We start from the raw sequence: 17,953 nt of genomic DNA, 5'->3' as shown, positions 1-17,953 counted from the left end.
TTCTTCCGTAAGACCATAGTAAAACCAAATTTAACAACTATTTTTAACTTCAAATACATAATAAACCCTCAAATTTCCTTCACAAAGCACTGATCTTTGCTGCCCAGTTCTTGTCCTTCTAAGCAGCCAATTGCACCATTATCATACGATCTCTGAGGGCTGATACAATTTGGAAGACACCTTAGCAAAGCCTCCAACTGAGACAGAGAAAGTATTTTTGGAAGAAGAAGTAAAAAGGAGAGAAATCAAGCAGACTGCAATCTAAATTATATCAGCCAATAAAAATATATAACAACTATGATGACAACCATTCAGTTTGACAGCTAATTTACTACCCCTCGCACTGCACAGATGATTTGGCACATCTTCCAGCAAAAAGTCTTGTAAAGAAAAAGCATTTTTTTTAAGTACTAAGAATTTTTTGAATGCAAAATCTCTGCATGCTTGGCCCTGGTGAGGGTACAGCCTCAGCCACCAGCCTGTAAGTTTTAGATTTTCAGCAGTCTGCTCACAGGTTCCAAACCACAATTCCTGTGATGACCACCCACGTGTAGGGAGCCACGAGGATGGGCATCACAGGCTGGGGACAAACATGTCTCCTCTCTTCTGGGTCCTGCAGGTTTCTCAGACTGGAAGTCCTGAAGCCTAGCATCTTTCAGGTGCTCCATCACTCAGTGTGAGCAGGGAGAGGTTCCTTAGGGACACTTAAAAATCTGTGGGCTGCCTTGAGTCCTGGTCATCAGTCCAGTCACATTCGATAAGAACTCCCACGGTCACAAATTCTCAAAGAGTGTGACACACAAAGTCTGGTTGCACCCAATGGACTCTCATGGCCAGAGTAGAAGTCTGGTCATGTTCAATAAATCTCATGGCCAGATGCAAAAGTGTCAATTATTGAGCAACAGGAATGCAGGTTCTTGGGTTGCTGGTGATAAATGCACTGTCTGTGGAAGCACACATCAATAACACTTACAGTATGAATAATATAGCCATTGACAAATGCATTAAATTGTGAGATGACTAAGTAGCACTAAAAGTGTGATCACAAACACAAGCTTGCTTTTTGAATTTCCTGAAGAAGCACTCAGTATTGCTGAGTGTTCAAGTCTTACACAACAGGTGGTGAGAGAGGAGATAGGAGTAGCCTATCGATGGTCTCAGGATACAAAGGTGAAGCCTCCTCTGACCTCCTTCCTCAATTAAGCTACATTTATAATGTTTTTTGTTTTTTTTTTTTTTGAGGGAAGGGAAAAGGTGAAGTTACAGGTGATGTTATTTCATGTTTAGGTTGGAATTTGGGTGACTTCAGTAATTAGCATATGAGGGGGTGTGAAAAGTAATACTTATTTTTGAGCTAATGTCACAAAGCTCAGTTTTTGGTCACCTTTTGGGTCGTTCCTCTGGCTTACAGTTCCCATCAGCTCCATTGCTTTAAACAAAGCATGACCACAACCAGTTTGTGCCACTCCATCCTTTGTTTCCTGTCTCCCTTAGAGCAGTACACCAAGCTCCCTCAGTGTTCCTGCTCCAGGGTGTGCAGAGAGTTTGTCCCTGGTGAGCCACAGCCAATGCAGGCACTCCTTCCTGCTGACCTTTGGTTTTCAGTATTTTCCTCACACAGCTGGCTGATAGTCTGCTACCTCCTCTATCAGGAAGGAAAGGGCCATCCTTTCACAGTCAAGGAAAGAACAGGGGGTGGGGTTGGTTAAACTTTCATCTCCAGTTCCACAGCTGTTGCTGCCAGGGAGAGGAGAGGAGGATGACCGGAAGGCACACTGGGGAAAAAAGACCTTAAGTTTGAGAAATCCTAAGAGGAGAGAAGAATCCTTGATAAAGACCAGGAAGGTACCACATGTAGCTGGAAGGAGAACTGTGATTCTGTGCAGATGGATGGAAAATGGATGCCCATGGAAAGGCTGTAATGCATTGTCAATTAGGGGTCTGCCTCAGGTCAACAAACACAGTTATTGCAACTTTGTGTCTTGGTGCGAGTAAATCCTATCTAAAAGCGCCAGAAAAGAACCAGCCACCTTGTTCCATTTCTTCAGTTGTGGTTAGAGTGAAGCAGGAGTTTATTTCAAGTTATTGATGCCCTTACTGACATTCATGGCATCATCCTGTCTGGAGCTTCCCTTGTTCAAGGGAGAAGAAAAAAGGTCTATATAACTAAAGTTCCCCTTCCCCTATGGCTCTAATACACACACACACTTGAAAGGAGTCTAACTTCTATTAAATTATCTTTATACACCTGTCACAAATCCCTGTGCCCATGTCTGACTTACATGGGTGCCTTTTTGCCCTTCCAGAATGACCTAAGAGCCCAGTAGGTGTATCTGCTCCATACTTTTGTATCCAAGCCCATCTGCCCATCGCTCCTAGACAAATCTGCTGCCTCTCCCTTTTCCCCCATCCATACCCAGCTTCCCAATCCACTCAGCCATGCACCTCCTGGGGACTGTACAGCCTGCCATGTGCGTGTGGCCAGCAGAAGAGCAAAGCCATAGGTGGGAAGAGGGTTAAGCTCCAGCCCTGAGGCGCAAACAGCGCTGTCACAGCAGGAGATGTAAGTAAAGAGAGTACAGAGGAAGGAGGAGGCAGTGCAGGGGCTATTTGCAGCATCTGTTGACTCACTGCTTTGGATACATGATAGGGAATTAGCAAGCAGTGCAGTTTTCCAGTTCTTTTATTACCAATCAGTTAGTTTTCTTCCTTTATGTGTAACACCTGCTGCGGGTCCACGTTCCATTTGGAAGGAAAGAAAGAGGTAATAAAATGGTAACACTTCCCAGAGAATATGCAACAGATGGAAGCAAAAAGCCTAAGAGAAAAGTACATACCGTACTGACAATATAATTAAAGAGTCATCCCAACCAAGGTTCCTTTCTGCAAATGCAAAAACCCTGGGCAACACAAATCCCGATCCACTGGCTATTACCACTACTTCTCAAGCTGCTATGCTCCACAATATATAAGGGGGACTTATTTGCTTGGTTTGCCTGCCCTGTCCAGCTAAAAAGCCACAGAGTTCTTGCAGATTACAGCATAATTTTTAGCATTTCCTGTCCTTTCAATGTCACTCAGGAATGACCACTCAACAGGAACATGTGAGACCCTGCCAAAGCCACCTGAAAAATGTGGGGCCTCCAGAAGACTGCTGAGGGATGCCTGTTCTCCATGCCGTCCCCTATGCTCATTAGGCATCTCCAAGCTACTGTACCATCCTTTTGGACACAAATATCTGTAAATATTCTGTTTGATATTGTGTTTTATCCAGTGGCGGACATCATGTATTTCAGCTGGCAGGCATTACCACATGAAGCTTTGGAGCAGACCAGCATGTCTATAGCATACAGCAGGTAAGGGAGAGAAGAACAGCATCACAGGTTAACAAAAGTACTCTTCATTATTCATCAAGATGAACACTGTCAAGATGAGGTTATTTAAATGTTATATGTTGGAATACAGGGGTAACCCCCCACCCCTGCTGTCATTATTTTCAAGGGACTTTTAACTCTCCTGAGTGGACATTTTGCCCATGCTGAGGCATGTCTACCTTGGGAATAAGCAGTGAAATCCCTGCTGAGGGTTACCACCATCAACACAGGAGGGCTCTGTAAGAAGTTAATACAAAAATATAACTGTTACACAGTGCAACAAGTTTTTACATGTTGCACCTTTTCAGGCATTACGAAGCCTTGCTCGCCAAGGTAGGCAACAAGCCTGGTCCTGCACAGAGTGGGGGCCTTTTCCATCATTTTTCTCAGTGTACAATAATGAAATATTTTAGACTTGTGAGTGTTCCTATTGTTATGGTTTTGTACAACACTACTCTCATAAGCCTCTGTTGTCTTATGCCGCCACTGCGTGTCACTATTAAGACAGAGCAACAAAGAAAGATTTTTTGGAAAGTTTATAAAGTCATGGTGGAGATGGACCTGGCACTGTTCCCAAGGTGAAAGCCATCCTACTTCTCTCAGACAGCTGAACCAACACCACAATGCCACAGGCACAGAGGAGTGGGACCGATTGGGAGTGGGGAATTCCTTGTAGGAGCAATCCCAAGCCAATGCCTGGCACAGACCAGCCACAGACTTCAGCATAGCATGTGCTAATTTGGGCAAAATCAAGTCTAGTTCAGGGCTGACTACCTCACACATACAAAACATCCCAGTGTGCTTGTTCCAGGCCTGACAGATGCTATTTGTAACTTTTCTTGGATCAAAGAAACCAGCAGTGTCAGTCCCGAACCACAACATAGGTATTAAGGGAAAATACAGCCATGCAGTCACAATCTGACAACAGCCAGGCTGGGATGCATCCTCTCAAGAACTATTTGAGTCCCTAAAGGGGACGTGACAGCCAGAATAATAACAAAGTACAACTTCACCTCAGTGAAAGGGGACTGTCTCCCAAGTGCCCACCATGTTGCAGGGGGTAGCACATGTGCATGCTACAGCAGATTCTAAAGTTATTCTTTCTTATTTTGAAGTCAAGCTTTGCAGAAGGTGAATGGAAGAACAAAGGGAAAGGAATATGTATTGTGAAGCACACACACTTCCTGACAGTGGAGCATCTCCCAAGTCCAAAATCAGGAGCTCGTTGGCAGGAGGAAGAAATACTTACACCCAGTAAAAGAGCATCAGCAGGAAGGGACAGATGATGACTGCCTGGAGGACCTGCCAGTCCCTGCAGAGGGCAGCCAGCCCGGGCATGAGGAACTGCCCAGCCATCTCGATGAAGCTCGCCACCATGGTGATCATGAACCGGTGCCCGGGAGGACAGAGCTCTATCCCTGAAACACAGAGTACACAGGCAATCAGCCCCCAGCAGCAAGGAGCATCTCTAGGAAACTTTCAGGGAGGTCATGTCTGACAGGAGCTTTGGTCAAAGCTATGCAGAATCCAATAAGTTTTGCTTCCTCCCATATTTAGGCTCTAGAGAAGCCCATTAACAGCTGTCTGTGGTGCAAACATTGCAACTTCCATATACCTGCTGTACCCTCGCTGCCAGATTTCCTCCAGTCTCTGCCTAGAGAAGCATTTGACTTAACAATAAGGTGTTTATTTTTAAAAGGGAATGTATGGTCAAACACAAACCAAAGATCTTGGGTCATGGCTTTTCAGGCTTCTCAGGGACATCACCTGCCTTTCCAAACAGTTTGCTGGGAGATAGAAGAGCACAGCTCTCAGCAGGATTCAGGCACCCAGCTCAAATAGGATGCCACCTGCCCACAGTTTAATATGCTCTGACTCAGCCAATTCCAAGCTGGATTTTGCTGAGTGTGTTGTTTCTGGGTTTGCTTTTCCCAATAGCTTATCTTCAACTTTCAAACAGACCAACCTCCCATCTGTCTTATCCTGCCCTCCCATCCTTCCTTTTGCTGTGGGGCACTTTACCACCACCACTGGTATCTTTGGTTGCCTCAGCTGTCTTGTGACAAGTGAGTAGATAAAACTCAGTTCACTAGATCAAATGTTTCCTTAAACCCTGAATTCTGGCTAACTTTATTCAGTCAGAAGAAGAATTTGTCAGAATCACAGTCTAACAACAACATTTTAAAAAGTCACGGAAGAAATAGCAAACACAAAAATGGGAACATTTCCATGGCTCGTAGAAATTTTTTCACCAGTAAGATTGTAATAGAAGCCTCTATATCATATTTCCCATTTGCCCACATTCACTTGCACAGACTAATACTTCAGCTCAATAAACCTGCCACAAATGTTGTGTAGCACTTATTGGAATGCTGATACAGAAAGAGGCCTGTAAACATTTGTGATATGTTGCTGTCAGCATCGTTGCTTTTCTATGGGGTGTTTCCTATGGTGGTTTTAAATTAGAATTTAATGGTTGTTAAAATTTTAACTGAAAAGCTCTAAGAAAATAGGAAGAGATGACAAGTGCTCCTTCGTTTGCTCTCTAACCTGCAGTTTGCATTCATCACTGTAACACAGATTTAAACTAGCTGACCAGGAACTAGCTTGTAGATCAAATGTAGGATTAACACCACACATTTTGTTCCCTTTCTTTTCAGCCAATACAAAAACTACCAATGGATTTTTGCCAATAAAAAAGGAAATTGTATCTGTTGTCACGCAGCCTAAATTTTCATTAGCCTAACCACAAACACAGCAGATTTGGAAACAAAAAGGGGAGAAAAAGCTCTCAAAGACTCTCACATGCTATAAAAGGCTTTTACATTTTAATTTGGTAAAAAAGATTAAAACCCAGAGCTCCTTATGACATTAATATGGTTTCATTCTTACTAATGAACTATCCCAAGCCTAGGAAATTTTTGTTGTTCTATGCAAAGAGGTCATTTCCGTTTTATTTCTCTAATCTCCTAACATAAAGTGCTTCTGTTTGTTTTTCTAAACCTTAAAGTAACAGCTACTCACACTCCAATATTCCTTCATTAAGTACAAGGTCGAGTTTTGTTGCCATAGAAACAGGAAGTCGGCATTAGATATGTAAGGCTTTAGCATTTCAATTGCATTGCTCAGGTTAGTATCAGGTAGAAATCAAAATCAACTTCTATATAAAGTCAGGAAGCAGTGACCAAATAATAAAAGTATATTTTATTAAGTCACTGGTGCACAGTAAAAAACTCTGCATGCAGCAGTTATTCATTGTATAGGAAGGAAATAGCTTCAGAGATTGTTTAGCATCTATTTTCTTCTCTGGATTATCACATGCATATGATCAGTTTCTGCCCTTTCCTCTAAAAAAGCTGGAGATGACAGGAAAATAATCCCTGCTCTAGCTGTGTGAGTGTGACTTTCAAGCAACACCAGCAGCATATGAAATACCACATCTCTGTTGGAATGCTTTACATATTAGGACAGCCTACTGACTTTCCAACATATCTGGCTTCAATTTTATATGATAAAAGATTCAGCACTGCAGTTTTTAGCAAGCATCTATCAGCCAACCCTTCCCCACCTCTGCAGCAAAGCCACCCTCGGCAGCAGCCTTGCCCCAGCAGCAGGAAATGCACCCGGCTGATGCTCACACTGGGGCATGGATGCACCCAGGCACGAGGCCTCGGTGGCTGCAGCCATTTCCACCCAGTTCACATGACAAAAATACCAACTCAGATCAAATCACTCCAAGACTGAGATCAGCTTTACCCACCCATGGCAAATCGAGCAAGCAAGCTCCGGCTCCCTGAATCAATGAAAAAGTTTCCACTTCAATTACTTTGTGGAGCATGGAGCAAACCCTCATCCTAAACACTAATCATGGAAATTATCAACAATACTAAAAACTCCCAGATACATCCATTTGCTTTTCTTGAAAACTTTGTGTGGGCAAGGAGACATGCATGTAAAGGATTTCGCTTCCTTGCCCAGCATTCCTACTCTGTGCAGCTCATTCAGAGCAGCACATCCATCTCAGAGACCTAATTTCCTTAAGGGCCAGGCAAGTGATTGTATGGGTACGTTGAAACCTGGATGCAGAGCTGTCCTGCAGCACTTGGGCAGTGAGATCAGGATCAGGCATGCTCAGGACACGTGGGACAGACTCTGTCACAGTCAATAAGCACTCAGCAACAGTGGACAAACAAGGCAGACCCAGACACCCCCTAAGGCAAAACTGCTCCCAGCCTGAGGGCAGTGGGTGTGATCCAGACCTGGGCCCCACAGCCAGCCTAGGCACAGGCACTGAACACATGAGACATGCACAGCATACTGCTCCTCTGGCTGGGAAATGTGGATTTCCTGGGGCCAGATGTGTTATGCCCACAAGAACTCAGGTTTGCTGGGGTGTGAGTGAGGGAGCTACTGAAGAAGCTCTGCAGCACGCTGGGGGCTCAGCCCCACTGCCCTGGCCATCAGCAGAGAGGCATGGTAAAACCACAGGTCAGACAACAGCTTAACCACACAAATGGAGCAGGCACTGGGGTCAAGAGTACAAGGACTTTACATCAGAAAGGGCAAAATGTGTTTGCTAACAGCTTCTCTCTCTGGCACTGGGATGGACAACTGGGCTGGTATCCTTTACAACATTTTTTCAGGCAACCTCTTCTGAAAAGAAGATGGGAAATGCGGGATAAAATCACCATAACTATGCTATGGCCTGACATCTGAAATGCTGTCCTCTCCCTTTTCCAACTGGTTTTTCTTTTCCATCCTCTCCACCTGCAGCTGTGGAAGCAGTCTGTGAACACACAGACAGGACACCAGGAAGAACTGCAGTATTACTGGGTTACCATCAGCTCATGTAGCCACAGAGCATGGCCCTGCACAGCCCACCTCCTCCAAATCCCACCAGGCAAGCTGTCACTGCCATGGAGGGACTAAGATCCACATCCTGTCCTTTCTCACTCCATCTTGCACTTGCACACGGGTAACAATCTGTTTCAGATTTCAGAAACCCTCTCGTTTTTTCTTAGAAGGCTGACATTTATTCTCAGAATATTTGCTCAAGATTGAAAGGCAAATACTTCTGTTTAAAAAAAAAATAAAGAAGTTAAGTCATTTGCAAATAGCATATCAAGAGGAAAAAAGAGGCTACATTGCACTGCTTAAACAACTCTCTAGCATTCAGTCTCCCATCTCCAGACCCAAAACACAAAGCAATTCTTGTTCTGCAGCCCAAGTTTTAGCTCCATCTGAAACCACAAGGTAGCAGCTTTTTGTGCCTTTCCAGGGCTCTCTCCCTGCCCAGTTTCCATCTGTAAGCTACCAAGACAGTAATTATATAGGAGTATCCCTTGGAGAAAATGGCCAAGACAAAGCACCTGCTGGCCAACAAAATCCACACTGAAAAAAATCCCCAAGGAGACAGTGACAGTCTGATCCTAGATTCACACTCACAGTTGCACATTATATAAAAAAAACCCAAAAAAAGTCCCCCAGTTTCTGTCAGTTTCCCCCATATTACTGCACACCCAATACGCTTAATTCCTTCCATCTTAGCACTCCTCTGAGATGTTCCTCTTCTTCAAAAGGGAGGAAAAAAATGAGACTCAGGTGAAAAACACTCATAATTTGAGAAAGATTCTCTGGCAACATAGCTTTAGGTGTAAAATCTGGGACACCAGAAATTCCCAGTGTTTGCTTCAGCCCCAGCAGTTGCTCCGCTCAGCCAAAAGTCAAGCGCAGGATGTGACCTTGAGAAAGAATTTTGCATTTGGACTCTGCTTTTCATCAGAGCACAAAAGGAAAGAAAAAAACCTCGAAGAGTATTTAGTTTCCCAGGCTGTTCAGCACCTCCAGCATGTCCCACCACCTCCATGCTCCCTGAGGTCACCCTTTTGGCACGATGAGCTCTGCCACCTCCGTCACAGTGATCTTGAAGACTGCTGGGAGGTGACCCTGTCCCTGCTGTGTTTCCTAATTCCCACCAAGCTCTCTCAAACCTCTGGGACCTTGTCTTCCTCTAACACTCTCTGTGGGATTTGCCCTCTGCTGTAAACAAATAATCTCACTGGATTCTCCTAGAATAACATCCCCCCCCCCCAACAAAGCTAGCTTTTGGCTAGCTGGCCAGATAAAATTGCAGCAAAAACTCTCAATAACTCCCAGACAAGTTTGCAGCTGGCTGCTAGGGGGACAGGAAAATAAAATCCAACATATCTGCTTATATACACAAATTTCCCCTTGGTTACTAGACACAAACTTCTAAGAGCTGCAAGCCCTACCCACGGGCTATGTACACTTCCATCTCCCAGTTGGCACACTTCTGATTCAGTCCTGCCTGAAATGGCCCAGACTAAGCCAGCACTCACTCCTGCATGAATTTAGACAAGGAGAACATCATCTTGATTGCCTTTGCTGTCACCAGAAGGAAAGAAGTATCACGTGTAAACACAGTTTATTAGGGAAGAGTAAATGAACTTGTGGAAGTAAAGGTTATCACACACACTGCAGTGCACAGACAACCACCAATTGATGGAAGCACAGGACAGAGACAGAGTGAAAGGGAAGGAAAAAATCTAATTTCCTCTCTGGAGAAATCCAATCCACTGCCACAAAAAGGGAACAGTAATAGACTGAACCTCCAATGGCTGAGTAATAGTATTATTTTCCCTTAATAGCACATCAAGACAGAAGTTATTCTAAAATACACCTGTGAACTGACACAGGTGCTCCTTCCAAGGTACTTTTCTACACATCGTCAATTTGGTGAGAGTTCTTTTAACAGATGCTAGCCCACCATTTAATTAACACATTTAATATGTGTCAAATCAGTCCCTGAGCACTGACATGAGCTGAGCTGACAGAGCCGTCAGGCTGGCACCAGGGCAGGCAGGCAGCCAGCACGACACCTCACCAGCTGTGCAGCAGCACACTGAATTTCTGACCTCAATAGATTGCCTGGATCTACTGCATGGAGCTATCTTGATAGGGAAATACCTAATCAGAACAGAATTCTTTCTTATCAAACTAACTCAGATGACCATTTGATATACAAAGACCAGGATAGTGCCAAAACTGATGCCAGGCAAAATACCCTTTGGATGCACTGTGGAGCCTCACAGAGAGGCATAGCATGAAAAAAGTAAATATAGCTACACCTCTCATGCAAAATCCAACTAAAAAACAAGGTGCAGCCTTCCCTCTCTTTACTTTCCACGTGCCTGACTTGCTCGTGTAAGGTACAAATGAGTAACACACCATCCCTATTCCAGGCCTGGTACTGCCCAGCTGTGTCAGGGTATTTTAGGAGGAGCTCTCCTCTGAGCTGCAGAGTCTGTAGCTACCCACAGGTGAGGGTTTGGACCACAAGCACAGAGCCAGGTTAGATTCAATGCAGGGTGTTTACTCAACCCTCATTAACTTGATTGCAAGAGCTGTGGAGTTCCAGGCACAATGTATATGCAGCAGGGCAGGGCAGGGCAGGGCAAGGCTGATCCCAGTTCCTGCAGGGACTGGAGACCCTGAGCAGAAGCTGCCTGACCAGTGTGTAGGATGCAGAGATGTCTGCAACCATGCCCTGGATGCAAGCTGTCACCCAGGGAGCATCAGTGGCAGGGGAAGAAGCACGTGTCATTCCCCCGTTCATCCCATGGCATCTGCATTTGCCAAGTTTTACATTGCACAAGACAAACAACATCTTACAAAACAGATGGCTGACTGCATAAGAAACCTGTAATACACCAAGCTGCCTGCCATATACAAAGTAATAAACCCAAAGAAATGTTAAATCACATTTGAGGTGCTGCAGTTGCCATCTATCCTACTTCCAGAGGAAAGCAGCAGCAGCATGTCTGCAGCTCCCAGCCAACACTGACTTTTGGTGACAGTTCCTGGATGTGAATAACAGCATTCTGAAACAACACAAGGAGAATGCCCCTGGAAACCTAAACAGCAGTGACAAAGAGCATGAGAAATGGGTAGATACAGTAAGCACTAATTTCAGTATAGAGATGGCTTAATTTAAATGCAATTAAAAAGTGATTAAAAGGCTTTACCATGACATATGTTTTTATGCGTGTTAACTGCCATCTATAAAAAAAAAAAAATTCTCCTCCACCTCCAGTCTAAAATTTCCTATCCCCCTTAAGATACTCTCCAAACCCATATAAACATTTGATTATTTCTGCAAAAAACTGAGATTGCACAGAAACATATGGGACTCTTTCTTGTTCTGAAAAGGTGGCTTTCTCTAAAGGAAATGCACAATTGGTCACAGCAATGTTTCGCAAACCTAACACCTCTGCTGTTCACAACAGCTGGCACCTTTTCTCTTAGCAGGATCTAAATCATTATTGACTTCTTTTTGACAGGAGCGTGTATGAGAGGACCTGAAACAAAAACTGATGTGAGATGTACCAGAGGAGCTAATTTTCTTTGATGCTTTAGTTGAAAGGGATCTGCAACTGTATTTGTTAGCAAATTTTTAACAATATTGTAGCTACTTAAAATAAGAACAGAGAAGAGATTCAATAGCTGGAAATCTGCACTTCTCCTAATTTATCAACTGGCAAACAATATTCCAACAGCAGCTGTTTCAAAAGCTCAGTTTGCAACCTCAAAGGTGGATGATGGTCCTCAAAGAAGCAGGAACAAAGAAATAAAAACATAACACCTTGTTTCAGGTCTATTAAATTTTTCCCAGCTCACTGAGACAGGAGGGCAGCCCTGCTCTCTGCAAGCACTGCAAGCACAAGTCCCCCATGAGGTGCTCCTCCAAGGAGGATTTTTCCACCATTACCATGATGCTGTTGGATGAGTGAATAAATGCACGGAGTCCTGGATTTGAGCACATTGTCAGCAGAACTGCATATTGCTAACAAGAATTTGACACGGGAGACTTGAGTTGGTGGCAGACTAGCTTATCAAACAGAAGAGACAAGTATGGAAGAAAACCAAATGGAGGACCAAGAAAAGTAGTTGGTGCTTTTTAGGTTGTAATGAAGCTTTGCCTGGCCTGCATCTGCTCCCTCAGATCAAAGGGAGACGGCTTGTCTGAAGCTCCTCACATCCAGAGGCTCAACCCCCAGAAAGCGCCTTGCTCCTTTCACTGGTGTCAACTTCATAACAAGCCCTGAATGGGATTACACACAGAGTCTAAGCAAACATTGGGTGCTGCTTAGTAAACTCTCATAAATACAATTGTAAGCCCATACACGTGTGCAGTTACATAAACTTACACACATATTTATGGGTATGTGTGTATTCACACACCGATATAACTGTAAAGGCAAAAGCCCCTAGCTCCTTTTCCTCCCCTGACCCTCCTGTGGTGTCAGAAGCAATCAGTGGAAATTAGGGTGATGTCCTGAATAACCCATCCCATCCCAGGGGACGTGAATTGCTCAGGTGGCATCGCCACGCCACGTAGGGGAGAGCCGGGAAGAGGCGGCGTGGCTGAAAGCAGCACCGAGGGCCAGCAGAAGTGCAGGCGATTTAATCAAAAGCAATTAGCGAGCCTCTTTGTGAAGGGCTGTCACACACTTGGCCCCCAGGGCAGCCTCGTTTTTAAAGATTTATACCAGGCGCTCTGGAGAGATATTTAATGAACAGTGTGAAAGGGGAACTGCAGGGATGCAGAGCCAACGAGCTGCTGTGTTTTGGGTGCTCTAAGCAACACATGCATCCACTGGAGAAGGAGATGCCACTCAGACTGAGGGGTGACTTTTGCTTTAACAATTCTTTGTGTCTCCAGGGCTCAGCATTAACCCTGGCACAGGTCTGGAGAAGGCAAAGGCAGGCAGACAGAATTGGGACACCCACCCAACCATGCCAACACTGCACACAGCTACTGTGCCTGAATAAGAACAGGCAGGACAGCCCCTGGTCAGATCTCCTCTCATTTTAAGTCCATGAGGATGAGGATACAAAAAGAAAAATGAGGCTGTGGTAATGCAGAGATGATGAGAAAACTTCTCCTGATACAACAGCAGATGATGCACAGTTGGAAGTAGTACAGATACTGTTTTTCCTCTTCCATTTCCCAATGAGCTTTTATCTTCCAAGCAACATTACCATAAGGAAAGAAAAAATATATTCTAGGAAAAAAAGAGGAAAGACCAGTGAAGATTTCTTTTTGGTCAATTGATTTTAAAGTGAAAAAGATGTGACATCCAACCTTGGGAGAAAACCCACTTCCTGAAGCAATGAAAATTCTATTTTTCATTCAAAATCAAGTCTTCAGTATCTGGTAACAGGCTTTTATTCCTTATGTTAAATGCATGATCTCTGTGCTGTAGAGAACACTTTCCACTGCTGTGCACATGGAGTGCTCTGTAAGGAGGGGTCTGATTGTGGCTGGTTTGTGGGCAGTTCTGCAGTGCAGAGTGTGATCCAATGGGATCTGTGATGGTGCACAAGCTTCTCAGGGAAAGAGCATTACCCTTCCAGCCCTCTCCAAGCATATCTCTTCCAGCCAAGGGTAATTCAGTAGATTGACACCTGCAGGTGCACACACACAGAGGTGAGCACAGTGGAACATCCCTCACTGTGCTGTTGTCACATACAACATAAAATGACCTTAGCATTGCCAAAGTTTAAGTATTCCTTAAATTTCTTCCATGACACCTTTAAAAATACGAGATAAAAGCTTTTGTAAAAGCTTTTTTCCTGTTAAGTACCAGAATTCTTTGATTTGGTAAAACCTGATTAGACAGTGAAGAACAATAAAAAGGGAATTGGCATTACAATGCCTCCAGCATCTCATATTTGCATGGAAATTGCAAACCAGACCACCCAGAAACATCCACTGGGATTCAAAGTTTATCCAGAATCAACCCTGAAAAGTGCATGAGTTTATTTGAGAGTTTCTCACAGCCGAGATGAATATGCACCTGCATCAGTTTTAAATAGCAATATCTTGTTAAAACAGGGGTAAGAAATAAATGTTTTTGCTGAATGGATGGAAAGCCTCCTATTGCTTTACAATAACTTTGGAAAAGAGAAAGACAATGTTTCTTCACATCTTCCTTCCATGGAAGCTGGCAAGTAGGCTGGGAATAGATGGATCTTCCTGAGTAGAAGCCATCCTCTCATGGGTATGTTCGCTTTTTTGCGGTGAAAGACCTCTTTCAAGAAAACTCCTGCCACTTACAGAAGAGTTCAAATATGGCAACACTTGCTGAGTTGTTCCAAATAAAACTAGAATAAATTGCTGAGCTAATTAATAGCCCAACATTAAAAGGAAACCCAGCTCCTTGGAAAGAATCCAGCTGCAATTCATGAAAGCGGATTTCGCTTGTTTCAATTACAGCAGCAGTAGACTTTGTACACATCACAGCTATGGCTAAAATTGTGAAGATATTTGCCCATACCCACACCTCGATAAATGAATGACTCTTATCCTTCTGTAAGCAGCACCTAGCTGGTTCTCTGTGTGATTTGCTGTTTCAAATGGTGCTTTGCTGTACCTGTGGTGGTATAAAGAGCTGTGCATAGAGATAATGCTGTCTAGGAGACCACCCAGCAGAGCCTGGTGTAGACTTCACCTTGCCTAGGGACAGTCAAGCTGTACTCTTAAGGTCAGAGGATCTTTGGGAGGTTACTGCAGTAAGTTCTGCTACTGACTTTGAAAACAAATGCACACTGCAAGCAGTTGTTCCATTATTTATATTTTTATTTGTGCATCAATACTTTGATTGCTTATAGTACATAAATGGCAACATGAATCTTACGCGCTGTTTCCTATGCAAGGGTTGCATTGTGTGTGGTGTTAGATGATACCTGCTAAGGGAATATTTCAGGTACTTCAAAAAACCTCCTATGTTTACTACCCTTTTGTAGCAAGAGAAAAATGTATAGAAGGTGGGAGAGTGAGAGAGAATGACAAAAAGAAGCTTATGGTCATGGGAGGGGAGAGAGATAACTAACAGAAGGAGTGCCCCTGGCTCATCATATCAGATTTCCTTCCCACACTCAGCTTTGAATAAATCATTCCTTTTCTTGACACAACAGAAATAATTCAGTTACTGTTTCCAAATTTTACTTTGTATCTTCTTGCAAAGCCAGCAAGGGAATAAAAAAGGGCTGAACTGGAAAAGTACAGGAGGTGAGATACAATTTTCAACTCAAACATAAGGTTAGGCTTGCTTCCTAACCTTATTCAACCACATAAAGGAAAGTGGGAAACTACATGAGAATTCCTATCCATGAAAAAAATGCTGAGAGATGGGAGGAAAAAAGCCTTTGTGGCTGATTCTGCCTTTCCTGGTGTGACAATGGATCCTCAGCACTCCCATGCAGGGCTCAGACACCACCACCTCCCAGGGCAGCTCCCTGCACCTGCAGGCACACAGCAAATCTGAGCACACTGTGGGCACGTGTTCCTCCTGGCATAAACAGCACAGGAATGTCTTAGGGGCTTGAATATTTCCCAGATCAGGTAACCACACACCCAACAGAACAGGAAACGCTCTCCACGACTCCAGAGCAGCACCATGCACATGGCTCAAGGGCAAAGCATCCCCAGGAAAGAAGGGCAGAGCCCTTTGCCAGACCATTCACACCACAAACCTACAAACTACTTCCTCAAACACTTGTGGGAACAAGGAGGAACTGATTTCAGGCTACAAACCTATCTAACAAGTAGCACAGCCCAATTAGGAAAACCACCTTGTAGCTTATATCCAGATTTTACCAAGTTAGCAGCCAAAGAACTATACCCAAAATGTATTCTGGGTTACATGGGAAGTAGCATAACTAAATCTTAAAGATCTGTTTTTGCTGAAACAAAGTCTGTGAACATTAATTTTATTTTTTCAAATTACATGTTCACGGAAGCAGAGAAGACAAAAGCTGCTCTCCCATCTTGCTGAGTGATGTTTCTAATCAAAATTAGAATTTCTCCAGACCCCTAGAGAAAAGCTGCTGCACAAGGCTGTCCAGCACTGGGCAGTAAGCAGGTCCCTTCAGACATCCCGGCCTACTTGCATGACATTCCCAGATAGAGGGAAGGTTTAATCACTGTTTTCTCATCTAAAAACAGGGGCACAGCCAGAGGATCTGGAAAACCTGAAATTCAGGCTGGAACCACTGAGCACTTGGTGTGCCCCAGGTGGATCCTGAGGGCTTTGCATGGGGAAGCAACTTCCTTCAGCATTGCCTGCCTCAATGCAGAGCGCCAGATTTAAGCTCAGGTTTTTAAGAATGGTGCCTTCTGTTATTATCAGTGTTTGCTTATTTTACTAGCAATATGAGGCTATATATGGCCACGCCACAATGAAATACAGAATTCAGAAATCAGAGCTACAAAATTAACAGATAAATAACATTTCAGTTAAGCCATTTCTTCAGCCACTTCCTCACATTTATAATTTAGCCAGATGTTTCACATGGAAGTAAGAATATCTTTTCTATCAAGAGTATGAATAGACAGAAGTAAACAAAAAAAACCCCTTTTCCAAATAAACCAACTTCCTTTCCAGCTCTTGTCCAAAGGAAAGGAAATGTCAGGCATTCACATAGGCTGGGTGACATAACACCCTGACTTGCTCCTGAGGAGTGAGGTGCCAGATATCTGCCTCAGAAATCACCAATGTGGGCGCAGCCCAAGGCACACAGAAGCTGCCCAGCTTTGTGTCCAATCTCGGCACGGTGCCAGGAGAGGGCACAGGCACCGCCTTATCCCGGAGCAGTAAACAGGGAAGGTCCTGTTATTTTGCTTGCTCTGCCTCTTGCATCCATTGTGCAGAACCAGTGCACTGGTGATGAAATAAAAAATTACCTTTTCATGAAGGAAAAAAAATTGCAAGGCAGCTAATTAGCTGTTGCCTTCTGTTTCACTCTGCAGCAAGAGACTCCCAGCTCCCAGGGCACTGGGATGTGCCCCCGTACAGTAAAGCTCACTCCCCTGGCCTCATCTCCCTGCTTGTATTTTCCAGCATTCACTGCCCGAGGGTAAATTGCCAGTAAATACAGAGGAGGAGCATTCCAACAACACACAACCAGCCTCCAACAGTTTCACTACCAGTAATGAGTTTCCCTCACCCCAAAATCCAGACATCACATACCTGCACCTCTGTCTACTTAGAGTTAAGTCATTTGTATAACCTTCACCCAGAGGTGGTTTTTCTTTTAACCTGACCAGGAGCTGTTGCTCAGATCACTTTGCACCTGACTGCTGTAGGGCTATAAATAACACATCCACAACACAGCCTTGTCCTCACATGCATTTGATTAAAATAAAGTCAACTAAAAGGCAGACCACCTTTGAAATGGAAACAAATGGATACAGAAGGGCTGAGGAGTTTAATAGACAGAATTTCTGAGCTAGCTATTGTCAGGCTGCCATCTCCATTGCTGGTCTGGTACCACCAGCAAAGTTTATGCATAATCACAGAAACAAAAATCAAAGCAGAAAGAAAATTCTAAATTTTTAGGGGGTGTAGAATTGAGAACAACACATCAATATAATAACAACAATACCAGCACCACACAAGGACAACCTAACCACATAAATAGATGCACTCATGACTGGCAGAAAGTGTTGTATGCAAGCCCCTGAAAGGAGAAGACAAATACTGGTAAACAAAAAT

The 17,953-nt window shown here is 43.9% G+C and overlaps 1 protein-coding gene across 2 annotated transcripts in view; it reads right to left on the bottom strand.

Moving 5' to 3' along the window:
• The window catches only part of SLC22A23 (solute carrier family 22 member 23), a 110,089-nt gene that overhangs the window by 30,384 nt on the left and 61,752 nt on the right, over nt 1-17,953 (bottom strand). For both annotated transcript variants that reach the window (XM_059853384.1, XM_059853376.1), the window contains exon 4: nt 4,624-4,792. In XM_059853384.1, the coding sequence (XP_059709367.1) occupies nt 4,624-4,792 (169 nt within the window). The remainder of the gene's footprint in view (nt 1-4,623; nt 4,793-17,953) is intronic.

Source organism: Haemorhous mexicanus, chromosome 1 (genome assembly GCF_027477595.1).
Source record: "Haemorhous mexicanus isolate bHaeMex1 chromosome 1, bHaeMex1.pri, whole genome shotgun sequence".
Taxonomy (NCBI): Eukaryota; Metazoa; Chordata; class Aves; order Passeriformes; family Fringillidae; genus Haemorhous; species Haemorhous mexicanus.
This window is presented reverse-complemented; position numbering and strand designations above follow the sequence as displayed.